Below are 17503 nucleotides of genomic sequence, written 5' to 3' on the forward strand. Positions count from 1 at the left end.
TTTCTTTAGACACATCTAACTTCATTGAGTATCTAACTGACAAATCATCATATTTAAAGCTTATTTTTAAAAGAGAATATCCAAATATGTAGGATACATAATATATAGGAAGGCTTTTGTTTATTTTTTTAAAACATGCAGTGGGAATGTAAAATGGTGCGGGTACTACGGAAAACAGTACAGTGGCTCCTCAAAAAATTAAGCATAGAATTACAATATGACGCAGAAATTCCTCTTCCAGGTACACATCCAGAAGAATGGAAAGCAGGGACTCAAACGCACACACACACCAATGTTCACAGCAGCATTATTCACAATAGCTAAAAGGCGGAAGCAGCCCAAGTGTCCATCAATGGATGGATGGCTGAACAGAGTGTGGTCTATGCATACAATGGAATATTACTCAGTCTTAAAAAGAAAGGACATTGTAATACATGCTACAACATAGATAAACCTTGAGGACATTATGTATGCTAAGTGAAATAAGCCAGACAAAAGGACAAACAGAGTACGATTCCACTTATGTAAGCTTGATTACCCAGAGTAATCAAATTCATAGACAAAAGGTGAATGGAGGCTACCCAGGGCTGGGGGAAGAGAGGAACATGGAGTTGGTGTTTAAGGAGTAAATAGTTTCCATTTGGGAAGATGAAAAAGTTCTGGGGATGGATGGTGGTGATGGTTGCACAATATACTTAATGTCACCAAACTGTACACTTAAAAATGGTTAAAATGGCTCCCACGGCAGCCTCGAGTGCCCCGTCCCATCTGGCTCCCCCTGCTGATGTCTAGTGTTTTTTTCTCTCTCCCGTCCTTGTGTTGAAGGCAAGAAACAAGGTGTCAAGCCCCCATTCCCTCCCTACTCTGACAGCATGATTGGATGGTGTGTATTGTAAATTTTTTTTGTTTATTTTGTTCTGAAATTAAAGTATGCAAAATAAAGAATATGCCATTTTTATACAAAAAAAGGTTACAATGGTAAATTTTATGTTATGCATATTTTACAACACTACCCCCTCCAAAAAAAAGAGATGAAAAGTGAATGGTATGAAGATTCAACCTTGTGAAAGACTGAGCTGTCTAAGTTGCAAATGAGTAGGAATGTAGTATTTCTAGGCAGGGGCCAACTCCATAGAAACCAATTAAGTCAGCGGAGGTCAAGCAAACAGCTCCGAGGGGATGTTTGAAATCTTATCTTTCTCATGACCTGATTTCGGTCACATTCTTTCTGAGCTCTGGCAAGGCATGATGATACTTCACAAAATACAAAATCAGAGCCCCAAACTCAGGGCTTTACCACTGTTTACACAATGCTTTCTCCTTGGTGGCATTTCCTGAACAGCACAGTGACCTCAGGCAGCCCCGTTTCTTGCCTGGCTCAGTCTATAAGACTGATACAAGACTGGATAAAGTTGTAAATGATCCTAAATATTGTTCATCCCAATGGAGACCTACTAAGTGGTTATTTAACTGGCATTTTTTTGTGCTTCTGTCATATGGAGAACACAGATAAATATCTTCTGATTACATACCATTAAATAGTAGGTAAAGTAAAAATTCTTAAATTATATTGACAATTCTCATGATAGTCTTGTAAATACTATGGAGGAAAAGGTCTTAGAAACTGTTGAAACTGCACTGGATCAGTCACTTGCTCTTAAAAGGGTGATAAAGAATAGCCAAGGCCAGGTGCGGTGGCTTACGCCTGTAATCCCAGCACCTTGGAGGGCCAAGGCGGGTGGATCACAAGGTCAGGAGATCAAGACCATCCTGGCTAACAGGGTGAAACCTCGTCTCTACTAAAAATACAAAAAAATTAGCCAGGTATGGTTAATTGGTGGCACACGCCTGTAGTCCCAGCTACAAAAGGCCCTTGAGTCCCACCAGACCAGAAGGCCCTTGAGACCCGGGGCCTGCCTTAAACACGCAATGAAAGTGACCTGCTCATCACTGCTAATAACCAACGTAGTGAAGGAACCGACCATGTGTTGTGCACTTTCTCTGCACTAAGGGCTTAACGTGGATCTGATCATTGTCTTGTTCATCGACGAATCCTGAGATCCCAGTATGCACAAGGCAGAGATTCCGTGATTTCTTAAATATATTCAGTGTTCTCAGATATGATGCAATGGAGCAAAAGGTCACCCCTGGTTGTAAGAATCACAGGGGATTTTTTAAAATAACTTTTTTCTTACATTTTTCTACAGTTTAAAAAGTTTCTGCTATTATATGTTACCAGTACATCAAAATAAAGGAAGTTCTGTGTAGAGAAAAGGTCCACTGAAGACATTAAAAACACAAGAGATATTTTGAGATCTAGCTGAGGTTTTTATAAGCCATTTTAAAAAAAATGTTGTTACAGCTCTGTTTTTAAAGATGGAAATGCTACAATCTGAGTAGAAGCTAAGTCAATACATAAAAAGAAAAGAAAAAGCTAGAATGGACACCAAACTGCACTATATTTTTCAAAGAAAAATTTCTTGAGAAATTAAAACTTATCCCTTTTTTTTTCAGCTTCAATATAACAGGAAGAAATAATTTCAGAACGGACTTCCCTCTTTTCCCATAAATATACAAAAATCTTTACTTTGATGCCAAAACAGTTGGGGATATGAAAAGCATATTGTGATCCAATCCTGCAAAACCGTCTTCACGGATTTCCCTGAATCCTCCCAGGCCCAATGCAAGAAGTCCTGCTGGGTAGAAACACTGAAAGTGTGCGGCCAAACCTTGGCAGCTCAAAATCTAAAGAGAACTGAGCTCTGCCAAATGGCAAAATGGTTATCCTGAACTATTTGGCAAACCCTACCAATAATACATAAGTGCGAAAGCTTAAATATAAATCTTAACAAGAAACAAAACTCCATCTTGTTCCTAAAGCCTGGCCTCAATTGTTTTCACTTACTCAGCTCACTTACTGTGAAAAGAACAGTATCTGCATTCCTGTTTAGTTCCTATAAGCTCTTCACCTCACCTAAAGACAGGGGTGCGGCCCCTACAAGATAAGATATGCAAGGCTGCAAAGATTAAAGCCTTCCAGAGAAAGACCCTTTCAGAAGGCTAAGGTAGTAGTAGTTTTAAAACAGGCCTCAAATTCTTCACCCCTCCTCCGGTTGACGGGTGAGGCTGGTCTATCTTTCCCAACTTGAATCTCTGCCAACCTGAGTGACTGGGTGTCTCATAGAGCACAGGGAAACTGGCACTGTGTGACTGGAGACCAGGTCTAAGAGGCGACACAACTTCTGCCTCCTGCCCCAAGCTGCCCTATAAGCCAGCTGCCTTAAGGCCGCCATGCTGTGAGGAAGCTCTGGCGTCCATGTGGAAAGACCACACAGAGAAGCCCTGAACCCTCATGAACATAGCCTCCAGCTGCCCCGGGGACCTTCTCCCAGCTGCTCCAGCACCCTCTTCCCCAGGTTCCCCAAACCCCCTCTTCCAGCTGCCCCAGAGACCCTCTTCCCTAAGCTGCTCCAACTTTAGCCCCCATGGTCTGCAGCCTTAGACATATCCACTCAGGCTTTTCCGAAATCCTGACCCCACTGAAATCAGGAAAGGTATAAAATGAATGTTGCTGTTTTAAGCCATAAAGTTTCACAGTGATTTCTTCCACAATAGATAACCAGCAGAGAAGCTATGCATGAGAAAATAAAACGAGGCAATGAAAATGTGAAAACGAAAGAAAGACCTATTTCTGAGGCTAGCAGCTTCACAGAGAACATGACAACAAAGATAAAAATGTCTGAAGGGCAGGAATTTAGGGTGGCTTCCTTCCAAATCATAATGATGAGCTTAAGATTTCTTCCAATCTATTTATTTTACCAAGCAAATCAAGAAACCTTAATATCTGAAATTGGTGGAGGCAAGTATGAAGTAATAGAAACTGGAATAGAATCATTAGAGTACAAACAAGCATACAGTAAAAGTAATTTCTATCTGAGTGCTTCTAGGAAGGGTTTCTGCCTAACCTCTTTTCAGGAACAGCCAAAATTCACTTGTAATGAGACGCTCCAACTTACATGCAATTCTTGCAATAAAAATCTTTAAAGATTTTATCTTAAGAATGTGAAATTTGCCTATTTTCTTGTTGACCTTGTCGATGTGCTTAATAAACACTTTATATTTGAATGATATAATAATAAACCTCACCTAGTACTGGTCAATTTTTCAGAAATTTGGGGGAAGAAAACAACTGACATCTGAATTAATGAGGTTTTACAAAACCCAGCAAACAAGCAGCTCTTGTCTAAAGGTTTGCATAAAACAAAGGCCCCTCTGTGATTATGTTCCCACAACAAAGTGCTACTTCCTAATTAAACCTACACATAAAATAAAGCACGGCTCCAAAAGGCAGCTTTATTTTCAATGCCATAGGGAACTTTCCTGCTTTACAAAACAGATCTTATCTTCTAAAAGACCATTACACAGTTTTACTCACACATCTGACCCTCACTCCCAGTGAAATGTTCTCTGGGTTTAAAAGCTTTTTAAGGAAAAGAGAAGATACTGATTTATTTTCCTCCTTCTTCGTAAAAAAAAAAAAAAAAGGCTAGGTAGCACCCAATTCTATCAGCCACTGCAAAAGCATGAAGAAAGTGTCAATACCCTACTGGATTCATGGGGGAGAGGACCCTACTGAGTAGGCAAACAGAAGAGGGAAGGGGATAGAATCTGAACACTCCCAACATCAGGAGAGAATTGCAAGAGCTCTTGCCAGTCACCCCATAAAGTCAGAACAAAGGAAAACAATAATTGGAGACCAAAGACAAGGCGACAGCGTAGCATGGTGTAGAGGGAACCAGAGGTCCTGGTTTCCAGGCCTAGCCTGAGCACGTGCAGCCATAGGCCCTGGGCAAGCCTGTGACCTGCTTGCTCTGTGCTGTGATTTTTTGTACCTGTAAAGAGGAGATCATTCGCATTCCAGAACTGTTGGGAAAAGCAGATGAAATAATACGGATGAGGAAAAAAATGCCGAATAGTCTATAATTCATATCTATAAGTTCCTATATGTGTAGCTGTTAATAACATTTCTCTTTCAAAAGATGCTCAAAACAAAATTAACCATAAATTTGTCATATAAACCTCAAACGTGATTGATATTCACTGCATTATTTCATGGGTATATGTACGAAATGAACCTTTTTTCATCGACAGCTCAAGTTATCACCCATAACAGAAAAAGCACCAAAATGTTAGGCCTGAGGATTCTTGGGCAAATGATGGGTAAGCCATATATATAGAAACTATTAATACAGCTTTAACAATTATTAATCTTGAGTTTTAGTTATACTGGGAAATGCTCATGATATAAAATTACATAAAACATTCAAACACGAATTTATATATCACATCATCTGTCTCAGCTGGACGGTCAGAGTGGTGCAATGATGCAGAGTCCAGGCTCTTAAGCTTCAGTGAGTCCCACCCTTGAGCAGGCCTCTTTAAACTCTCTAAGTCTCAGTTTTGTCATCTGTCTAAAGGGGATAATAACAGGAGCCAACTCATAGGCGATTATGAGAATTCAATGACATAATCCTCATCAAGTGCATAGCACAATGTCTGGCGCAGTAAGTATGTAATACATAATAGTACTGTCATAGCATTATTAAATGCATAGAATTGTAGGCAAATGACACAGTCAATATTCCAAGATACCAATTAGCCATTGCTACAAGGTGAAGAGATGTGTTTCTGCCCGTTTACGCTTATCTGTATCTTCCATTTTTCTATGATGATTCCATCTTAATTTCCTAATCAGAAAAAACAGAATAATTATTGACTTATGAATTTCTCAAAATCTGCATAACTGCACTCCTTAATCCTGTTAGCTAACTGTGATTAGATTCTATTAAGCCCTTGTTTAACATTTCCCTTGGTGATATCTGAAGATCTTTGGGAATCTAAAGTAATTTGCGTATTAGAAATATGACAGAGGGAAAAAAACTCAGGTTTATTAAACGTGAGGAGTTTGTTAGGTACTCTACATCCTTCATGCTATCACATTTCACTTTGTATATATCACCCTACCACACTTCATGCATCTCCACCAAATCACGCCACCAAAACCCAACAGTTAATACACAAATGGAACTGCTTCTGTATTTCCTCCATCCTTATCCTGAAGGTCTCGGGACCAGTGCCCTGATGTAGTCTCTCAGCTGAGAACCAAGAACACCTAGTCTGTAATGTACTAGACAGCAGTCCATGATTTCTCCAGGAGAATTCACTGCAATATGCTTTCTACATATTCAAAAGTATTTGTAATAAAAAGGCTCAATAAATAAAAAAATCTGAGAAAGACTTGATCAGATATAAGCATAATGTGCTTTGTTTAAAAACAACAACAACAAAGCACAAGCAGAATTTTTATACTGTGTAAATGGTAAAGAAATTTCTGAATACTACTTATTTTAAGTGATCTTATTTTAAAAGCCTACCCTAAAACACTAAAAATTACCTAAAGCAGTCTGTAACTACATGTGTATGTTTATTTTTTAAAAATGCCTTAAACATCTAAAATGGAGACTGCCTTCTGGAATTCCTCAGACTAACTTAGTCCATCCCTTCAGGATGAAGTCAAGCATGACAAATTTCAAGACAAAGGATGGACTTACAGAGGTTTGAAATCTCTATGTAAAATATCCAGGTCTTAATTTGGCCAAACTCATGTAATACCACATTCCTAATAATGAACACAGTTTTACTTTTTCCTTTAGAAAAAGGAAAATACGTTAGAAAGGTGATGGGAAAAACCAAAATCTTCCAGAGAACCATTCTTACGACTGAGATAAACACAAAGGCCAAGGTAAAAAAGAAGCTCTTGGCTGGGCGTGGTGCTCATGCCTCTAACTCCAGCACTTTGGGAAGCCGAGGCAGGTGGATCACCTGAGATCAGGAGTTCGAGACCACATACCTGTAATCCCAGCTACTCAGGAGAATCGCTTGAACCCGGGAGGTGGAGGTTGCAGTGAGTCAAGATCGAGCCATTACACTCCAGCCTGGGTAACAACAGCGAAACTCCGTCTCAAAAAAAGAAAAAAAAAAAGAAAAGAAAAAAGAAGCTATTTTCTTTTTTCTTTAGGGGGATTTGAAAATATTAAGGAGTGTCACATTAATTCATGTCCTACACCTGAAAGCTATTAAAAGTGTTATTTTACTTTCATAATACTGTGAACCTGAACTTGGAAAATGTCTTCTGAGCTGCACATCTTGCTACCTTATTTGCCGTAATTATTACAGAACACAAGTTCCTTGTACATCAATATATGAAGTATCACCTTGTCATGTTAAAATCCTGCACATTTGGCCAGGCATGGTGGCTCACACCTGTAATCCCAGCACTTTGGGAGGCCGAGGCGGGCGGATCACAAGGTCCAGAGATGAGACCATCCTGGCCAACATGGTGAAACCCCGTCTACTAAAAATACAAAAAAATTAACCGGGCGTGGCGACAGGAGCTTGTAGTCCCAGCTACTTGGGAGGCTGAGGCAGGAGAATCGCTTGAACCCAGGAGACAGAAGTTGCAGTGTGCCGAGATCACGCCACTGCACTCCAGCCTGGGTGTCAGAGCGAGACTTTGTTTCAAAAAAAACCCTGCACATTTTAAAACTATCACTTATTCAAAGAATTATGATTGTCATTAAATCTCCATAATTCCTATGTAAATCCTACAATGCACATTACAATTATTTGCCTCTCTTAACCAATCTCATATTTTACATGAAATTTATGAGTTCTAACACAAGAGAATGGAAATAAATAAGAATTAATGCGATGGCTTTTCTGAAAAGCTCAAATCAGAACCAGGACAATGGCTCCAAAACACCTGCTAACAGCTCCAGAACACCTGCCATCTCTCTTCTCCCCTCCCCTCCCCTCCCCTCCCTTCTCCTCTCCTCTCCTCTCCTTTCCTTTCCCAGGAACATCAGGGCAACTGGGGCTCATCTCATATTTCTTCGCATCCTCCTATGTGGCCTTCAAGCAAGGGAAGAGGATGCAAGTGTGGCTGGAGCCAATCATACCTTCCCTTTCCTCACTCATGCTGAAGGCGCTGCTTAAGTTAGTATTGGGCAACTCCAGCTTACCTGGCCCAGACAGACTGCATCTGGCAGGGGAGACACAGTCAAGAGGTTTAACACTGTCTTGTTTTGTTTTCTTCTAGCCTTATATAATCCTTATAGAATAACTTGCGCAAAGACATTAGCAAGACAGTAAGCTAAAAGTTAGGAAATACGTGTGTTTTCCCCCCTCCCTCCCCACGCATCTGTCGGCAGCCAGCAAACAGCCTGACATATCCTAGATGGATGGGTGTGCCCTGTTGACACAGCTTCAAAGAACATCAACCACAAGGAAGCAATTTCACCCATCTCCCCAAAGACACCTGGGAATGATAAAAGTGACAAGAAATGGCACCAGGGACTCCTTCTGTATACCACTTGCCTTCACTTGGTGGAAAATAGACCAGAATGTAAATGTGTTCAGAAAGAAGCCAGACTTTCCCAAAAGTCATTGGAAGACCACAGTTGAGCAGCCCATAGACACTCTTCGATGGTGCTGGCCTGACCTACCTGTCTTAAGTCCAGAGTGATTGTGACCCAGTGATACTCTCTCCCATTCTGAATGCTGGGACTTTGCCACCAGTTATTGGTGCCATCTATGGCATGTGATATTGGATGGCGTTCTGTTAAAAGGAAACAAAAAACATGAATTCCTCTCAGCTCTTGCTTTACATTTCTTAAGTTCTAAACCGTAATGCTAGTGGAAACAAAGAGCAGTGAAGGTGAACACAATGTTTATGGCTTCCTAATAGAAGTCTCAGTCCTCATTTCACAAAGTGTACATTCCCACGGGAACTTCAGAAACGAAGGCGCGACACTTGCCTCTGGGGTTCACACTGTTGCCATCACAGATCCGGCACTGTGGGTTTCGGACGGGCCGACCCGGCACATGCTCCACAAGTTTGCAGAACATCTCGGGCCCCTTCTCGCCACAGGTGGCATTGGTACTGATGTCAGCGTTGCTGGCAAGATTGAGAATGGCAGGAAACAGGCCTGAAAGTGAAAATTCACCAAATCAACTGAGCCACTTGAAATCCAGAGAATGAGCTTACCCCATCCCACTTGGTAGGTGAATCAAAAGGAGACTGAAAGTCTATGTGCTGAATGAAGGAATCCTTACACAAACACAGGATACCAGCATGGTTACATGAAATTCTAGGAGAAGCAAAATTCATCTATGGGGAAAAGTCAAAACATTGTTGCAGGGGGTAGGGATTGACTATGAAAGGACAGAGGAACTTTCTAGGGTAATATGTTCATATCTCGATAAAGCTTTGGGTTTCACAGGCAGATGCAGTTGTGAAAAATCATAGAATGAGTACACCTAAGATTTGGGTAGATCTGTGTATCTTAGTACGTGTACATTCTACCTCAAAAAAACAAAATAAAAGAATCATAAACAAATACCAATGTACATGGGGAAATGTTTAGGAGTAAAGTATACTTATGTCTCCAAACCACTTCGAAAGGCATCACAAAGTAAGCTGACTTCCAATGATATGCCATCTCACACTAGTCAGAATGTCTATTACTAAAAAGTCAAAAAACAGATACCGGAGAAGCTGTGGACAAAAGGGATGCTTATATACTTTTGGTGGGAGTGTAAATTAGTTCAGCCGCTGTGGAGATCGTGCCACTGCACTCCAGCCTGGGCAACAGAGCAAGACTCAGTCTCAAAAAAATAAATAAATAAAAATCAAGGCAAGAGTATGGGTGTTCACTGTACAATTCTTTCCGCTTTTCTGATTGAAAACGTTTACAATAAAATGTTGTGAAACAGGCTTTAGGGGAAGTTGCAAATGACCAATGCATATATTTATCAATGCAATTCAAACACCTATCACTGGAAAGAAGGGCATTTATTCTCTCCTCACTTTGGTCCAGTTGCCTCTGGTAGTATTTACAAGGTCTTTTCTATAATTATCTAGGATTTTTTTTTTTTTTTTTGGTCTCTCTCTCTTCTCTTTCTTTACTCCTGTTTTCTTTGGTGAATAAAATTTTAGAACCCAAAGATCCAGTTTTCAAAATGCTTTTCAAGTCATTATTGATCTCCGCCTTTGTACAGTTTCTTTGTCTCAGCTGATTTTATCTTTAAGCAGCCAAGATCAGTACCAGGTCCAAACTATTCAGGAAATCATTTCCGGGTGACTGTGAGAAAAGTCCCTCCATTTGGTTCTTTGGAGGCTTAACTTTATCTTGGTAAAAGGGGATAGCAGCAGTGAAGACTCTACGAAGATACAGAAACGATGGTGTGATGCGACGTTGAAGAGACGTTCCCCAGGCATGGACACTGAGCTGAGAGCATACTACAACGGTCTCAGCTCAGTGGCGTTTCTCTAACATACTACGACTCGATCTTAAAAGATCACAGAATATAAAATCTTTTCTTTGTAAAAACCATATAGAAATACCATTACTGAAATGTTTATTTTTCAGTGAAATTTAAAATAGCACAGTGTAATTTTAGTTACACAGAAGGAATTCATGGCTTCAATTGTTATTTTTTAGGCACTGCCTAATACATTCAATGATCTTTTCCATTATAAATATTTTAAATTTTAAATTATAAAACAAAAATGGTTCTTTTTCTAACACTTGCTACACTAAAAACTTACCATGCATCTATTTAAAAAAAATTAGGTAGTCTTTCAAAACCTTTTTACATAAAACAGAACTACCTATTAATGATTCTACTCAAATAGAAGGACCCCATCCTGTCAATAAGTCCTTACCCTCTCAAGATAAAATGGTTATTTAATATTTGTACTCTAAAGCATTATTCTTAATTTTGAAACATAACATGGACTTACATCATATACTATGTTTAATATATTTATTTTCATTTTTAACTTAAAGATGCTTATTTTTATCATATCCCTGTCAAGGGACTTCTTTTCTTAATATAAACTAAGAAAAAAATGCTTTATGAGGAAACAGATGAGGTATTATGTTTAATCATGTAGCTCCCCAATTTATTATTTGCATCAAGCAGTAGTTAGACAGTTATATTTTATGTAATAATGGAGCTCCTACAGTAACATATACATTCTTATTTGTGGTACTTACCTGTAGCAGGGGCTGACATTTATTCTATTTGGTACTAAGATAAATAATAATTTCCTCCATCCTTTATGACCATAACATTCTAGTATTCTGATTCAAATTTCTCTTATGAGCTCATCATTTAAAATAAGATATGCTTTTAAACTATGGTGTTTTGTCCAAACAGCTAAAATGACATTTTTTGGTTCTGTATTACATACATGCATTTAGATTTACAGTACAATCAACTTTATCCATTCCCTTCACACAGACTAGTCAAGCAAGAAAAAGAAACCAAGGTTACAAGAACTGACTTCACAAGGCATTTCTCGATTAACAACAAATACCTCACCACTTAATGAATGTTCCCACTTTCTCCTTATTTACCCCCACCAGTTGCAGGACATCAAAAGAACTCCCCACTACCTCCCAATCTGAGTAACTGCAGGGTCTTGTTATTGAGGAGGGGGAGGGGGCCAGGGAGTCATGGGGGCCCCACACACTATCTCTGCCGGAGTCTTTGCCCTGAACCACTGAGGAAAAGCAGCTCAAACCTCATGAACATAAATTTAACCGTTTTTGGAGAATAATATCTCAGTTATAATAATCAGCATCAGATAGTTCTTTGCACTGGACAGGTTTCTTATCTGGCTGTTCTCTCTCTCTATATATATATATATAAATTTTTTTTTTTTTTTTTTTTTTTTGAGACAGAGTCTCACTCTGTCGCCCAGGCTGGAGTGGATCTTGGCTCACTTCAACCTCCACCTCCTAGGTTCAAGCGATTCTCCTGCCTCAGCCTACTGAGTAGCTGGGATTACATGCGCGCACCACCGCGCCCGGCTAATTTTTCTATTTTTAGTAGAGACGGGGTTTCATCATGTTGGTCAGGCTGGTCTCGAACTCCTGACCTCAAGTGATCCACCCGCCTCAGCCTCCCAAAGTGCTGGTGAGCCACCGCGCCTGGCCCTAAATGTACTTTTAATAAAAAGAAAGATTGCTTTTTTTATTGAAAGTATATTTAGAAGAAATATACTTCATTAGCATGCCTATGCAAGTAAAACCTTCAAATAATTAATTTCATAAAAATATCTGTGTTGTCTTTCACTAAAACTAAATCTTCCTTCTCAGATAAGCTAATATTTGGGAAAAAAATCTCCACTAAAAGTGATGTCTTACATATTATATTTACTCCCTTTTCATAGTTATAATCACTATCCTTTTGTTGCAAAGAACCACATCTGTTCAAAGATGAAAGAAGATGAAAGAAGGTTAGGTGGGGCCAGGTGTGATGACTCACGCCTGTAATCCCAGCACTTTGGAAGGCCGAGGTGGGGTGGATCACTTGAGGTCAGGAGTTCGAGACCAGCCTGGCCACCATGGTGAAACTCCATCTCTATTAAAAATACAAAAAAATTAGTGGGGTGTGGTGGCGCACGCCTGTAATACTAGCTACTCAGGAGGCTAAGGCAGGAGAATCACTTAAACTTAAGAAGCGGAGGTTGCAGTGAGCCAAAATCATGCCACTGCACTCCAGCCTGGGCAACACAGAGAGACTCTGTCTCAAAAAAAAGAAGCGGGGGTGGGGGGGGGTTAGAAATGTGTACTAGAGCAAGCACATTTTAAACATAATCTTTTTTTTTTTTTTGAGATGGGGCTTCACTCTCTTTGCCCAGGCTGGTAAACAAAAAATTTTTTTTATTATTATTATACTTTAAGTTCTAGTGTACATGTGCACAACGTGCAGCTTTGTTACAAATGTATACATGTGCCATGTTGGTGTGCTGCACCCATTAACTCATCATTTACATGAGGTATATCTCCTAATGCTATCCCTCCCCCCTCCCCCCATCCCATGATAGGCCCCAGTGTGTGATGTTCCCCTTCCTGTGTCCAAGTGTTCTCATTGTTCAATTCCCACCTATGACTGAGAACATGCAGTGTTTGGCTTTCTGCTCTTGTGATAGTTTGCTGAGAATGATGGTTTCCAGTGGCATCCATGTCCCTACAAAGGACATGAACTCATCCTTTCTATGGCTGTGTAGTATTTCATGGTGTATATGTGCCATATTTTCTTAATCCAGTCTGTCATTGATGGACATTTGGGTTGGTTCCAAGTCTTTGCTATTGTGAATAGTGCCCCAATAAACATATGTGTGCATGTGTCTTTACAGCAGCATGATTTATAGTCCTTTGGGTATATACCCAGTAATGGGATGGCTGGGTCAAATGGTATTTCTAGTTCTAGATCCTTGAGGAATCGCCACACTGTCTTCCACACTGGTTAAACTAGTTTACAGTCCCACCAACAGCATAAAAGCATTCATATTTCTCCACATCCTTTCCAGCACCTGTTGCTTCCTGACTTTTTAATGATCGCCATTCTAACTGGTGTGAGATGGTATCTCATTGTGGTTTGGATTTGCATTTCTCTGATGGTTAGTGATGATGAGCATTTTTTCATGTGTCTGTTGGCTGTCTTCTTTTGAGAAGTGTCTGTTCATATCCTTCACCCACTTTTTGATGGGGTTTTTTCTTGTAAATTTGTTTGAGTTCTTTATAGGTGCTCGATATTAGTAGATTGCAAAAATTTTCTCCCATTCTGTAGGTTGCCTGTTCACTCTGATGGTAGTTTCTTTCGCTGTGCAGAAGCTCTTTAGTTTAATTAGATCCCATTTGTCAATTTTGGCTTTTGTTGCCATGGCTTTTGGTGTTTTACATATGAAGTCCTTGCTGATGCCTGTGTCCTGAATGGTATTGCGTAGGTTTTCTTCTAGGGTTTTTACAGTTTTAGGTCTAACATTTAAGTCTCTAATCCATCTTGAATTAATTTTTGTATAAAGTGTAAGGAAGGGATCCAGTTTCAGCTTTCTACATATGGTTAGCCAGTTTTCCCAGCACCATTTATTAAATAGGGAATCCTTTCCCCATTTCTTTTTTTTTTTTCAGGGTTTTCAAAGATCAGATGTGTGGCATTATTTCTGAGGGCTCTGTACTGTTCCACTGGTCTATGTCTCTGTTTTGGTACCAGTACCATGCTGTTTTGGTTACTGTAGACTTGTAGTATAGTTTGAAGTCAGGTAGCGTGATGCCTCCAGCTTTGTTCTTTTGGCTTCGGATTGTCTTGGCAATGCGGGTTCTTCTTTGGTTCCATATGAACTCTAAAGTAGTTTTTTTCAATTCTGTGAAGAAAGTCATTGGTAGCTTAACGGGGATGGCATTGAATCTATAAATTACCATGGGCAGTATGGCCATTTTCACAATATTGAATCTTCCTATCCATGAGCATGGAATGTTCTTCCATTTGTTTGTGTCCTCTTTTATTTTGTTGAGCAGTGGTTTGTAGTTCTCCTTGAAGAGGTCCTTCACATCCCTTGTAAGTTGGATCCCCAGATATTTTATTCTATTTGAAGCAATTGTGAATGGGAGTTTACTCATGATTTGGCTCTCTGTTTGTCTGTTACCGGTGTATAGGAATGCTTGTGATTTTTGCACATTGATTTTGTATCCTGAGACTTTACTGAGGTTGCTTATCAGCTTAAGGAGATTTTGGGCTGAGACGATGGGGTTTTCTAAATATACAATCATGTCATCTGCAAACAGGGACAATTTGACTTCTTCTTTTCCTAATTGAATACCCTTTCTTTCTTTCTCCTGCCTGATTGCCCTGGCCAGAACTTCCAACACTGTGTTGAATAGGAGTGGTGAGAGAGGGCATCCCTGTCTTGTTTCAGTTTTCAAAGGGAATTTTTCCAGTTTTTGCCCATTCAGTATGATACTGGCTGTGGATTTGTCATAAATAGCTCTTATTATTTTGAGATATGTTCCATCAATACCGAATTTATTGAGAGTTTTTAGCATGAAGGGCTGTTGAATTTTGTCAAAAGCTTTTTCTGCATCTATTGAGATAATCGTGTGGTTTTTGTCCTTGGTTCTGTTTATATGCTGGATTACATTTATGGATTTGCGTATGTTGAAGCAGCCTTACATCCCAGGGATGAAGCCGACTTAATCACAGTGGTTAAGCTTTTTGATGTGCTGCTGGATTTGGCTTGCCAGTATTTTACTGAGGATTTTTGCATTGATGTTCATCAGGGATATTGGTCTAAAATTCTCTTTTTTTGCTGTGTCTCTGCCAGCCTTTCATATCAGGATGATATTGGCCTCATAAAATGATTTAGGGAGGATTCCCTCTTTTTCTATTGATTGGAATAGTTTCAGAAGGAATGGTACCAGCTCCTCCTTGTACCTCTGGTAGAATTCGGCTGTGAATCCGTATGGTCCTGGACTTTTTTTGGTTGGTAGGCTACTAATTATTGCCTCAATTTCAGAGACTGTTATTGGTCTATTCAGAGATTCAACTTCTTCCTGGTTTAGTCTTGGGAGGGTGTATGTGTCCAGGAATGTATCCATTTCTTCTAGGTTTTCTAGTTTATTTGCATAGAGGTGTTTATAGTATTCTCTGATGGTAGTTTGTATTTCTGTGGGGTCGGTGGTGATACCAGCTTTATCATTTTTTATTGCATCTATTTGATTCTTCTCTCTTTTCTTCTTTATTAGTCTTGCTAGCAGTCTATCAATTTTGTTGATCTTTTCAAAAAATCAGCTCCTGGATTCATTGATTTTTTGAAGGGATTTTTGTGTCTCTCTATCTCCTTCAGCTCTGCTCTGATCTTAGTTATTTCTTGCCTTCTGCTAGCTTTTGAATGTGTTTGCTCTTGCTTCTCTAGTTCTTTTAATTGTGACGTTAGGGTGTCAATTTTAGATCTTTCCTGATTTCTCTTGTGGGCATTTAGTGCTATAAATTTCTCCCTACACACTACTTTAAGTGTGTCCCAGAGATTCTGCTATGTTGTATCTTTGTTCTCATTGGTTTCAAAGAACATCTTTATTTCTGCCTTCATTTCGTTATTTACCCCATAGTCATTCAGGAGCAGGTTGTTCAGTTTCCATGTAGTTGAACAGTTTTGAGTGAGTTTCTTAATCCTGAGTTCTAGTTTGCACTGTGGTCTGAGAGACAGTTTGTTATAATTTCTGTGCTTTTACATTTGCTGAGGAGTGCTTCACTTCCAACTATGTGGTCAAGTTTGGAATAAGTGTGATGTGGTGCTGAGAAGAATGTATATTCTGTTGATTTGGGGTGGAGAGTTCTGTAGATGTCTATTAGGTCCACTTGGTGCAGAGCTAAGTTCAATTCCTGGATATCCTTGTTAACTTTCTGTCTCGTTGATCTGTCTAATGTTGACAGTGGGGTGTTAAAGTCTCCCATTATTATTGTATGGGAGTCTAAGTCTCTTTGTAGGTCTCTAAGGACTTGCTTTATGAATCTGGGTGCTCCTGTATTGGGTGCATATATATTTAGGATAGTTAGCTCTTCTTGTTGAACTGATCCCTTTACCATTATGTAATGGCCTTCTTTGTCTCTTCTGATCTTTGATGGTTTAAAGTCTGTTTTATCAGAGACTAGGATCGCAACCCCTGCCTTTTCTTATTTTCCATTTACTTGGTAGATCTTCCTCCATCCCTTTATTTTGAGTCTATGTGTGTTTCTGCATGTGAGATGGGTCTCCTGAATACAGCACCCTCATGGGTCTTGACTCTTTATCCAATTTGCCAGTCTGTGTCTTTTAATTGGAGTATTTAGCACATTTACATTTAAGCTTAATATTGTTATGTGTGAATTTGATCCTGTCATCATGATGTTAGCTGGTTATTTTGCTCATTAGTTGATGCAGTTTCCTCCTAGCATCAATGGTCTTTACATTTTGGCATGTTTTTGCAGTAGCTGGTACCGGTTGTTTCTTTCCATGTTTAGTGCTTCCTTCAGAAGCTCTTGTAGGGAAGGCCTGGTGGTGACAAAATCTCTCAGCATTTGCTTATCTGGAAAGGATTTTGTTTCTCCTTCACTTATGAAACTTAGTTTGACTGGATATGAAATTCTGGGTTGAAAATTCTTTTCTTTAAGAATGTTGAATATTGGCCCCCACTCTCTTCTGACTTGCAGAGTTTCTGCCAAGAGATCCACTGTTAGTCTGATGGGCTTCCCCCTGTGGATAACCCGACCTTTCTCTCTGGCTGCCCTTAACATTTTTTCCTTCATTTCAACTTTGGTGAATCTGACAATTATGTGTCTTGGAGTTGCTCTTCTCGAGGAGTGTCTTTCTGGTGTTCTCTGTATTTCCTGAAGTTGAATGTTGACCTGCCTTGCTAGGTTGGGGAAGTTCTCCTGGATAATATCCTGCAGAGTGTTTTCCAATTTGGTTCCACTCTCCCCATCACTTTCAGGTACACCAAATCAGTAGATTTGGTCTTTTCACATAGTCCCATATTTCTTGGAGGCTTTGTTAATTTCTTTTTACTCTTTTTTCTCTAAACTTCTCTTCTCGCTTCATTTCATTCATTTGATC

At 39.6% G+C, this 17503-nt stretch overlaps 1 protein-coding gene across 2 annotated transcripts in view; it reads right to left on the reverse strand.

Moving 5' to 3' along the window:
- The window catches only part of LAMA1 (laminin subunit alpha 1), a 165800-nt gene that overhangs the window by 117341 nt on the left and 30956 nt on the right, over positions 1-17503 (reverse strand). For both annotated transcript variants that reach the window (XM_050767166.1, XM_050767164.1), the window contains exons 2-3: positions 8877-9047; positions 8565-8677 (exon numbers count right to left, since the gene is read on the reverse strand). In XM_050767166.1, the coding sequence (XP_050623123.1) occupies positions 8565-8677; positions 8877-9047 (284 nt within the window). The remainder of the gene's footprint in view (positions 1-8564; positions 8678-8876; positions 9048-17503) is intronic.

The sequence above is a fragment of the Macaca thibetana genome, chromosome 18, assembly GCF_024542745.1.
Source record: "Macaca thibetana thibetana isolate TM-01 chromosome 18, ASM2454274v1, whole genome shotgun sequence".
Classification (NCBI taxonomy): Eukaryota; Metazoa; Chordata; class Mammalia; order Primates; family Cercopithecidae; genus Macaca; species Macaca thibetana.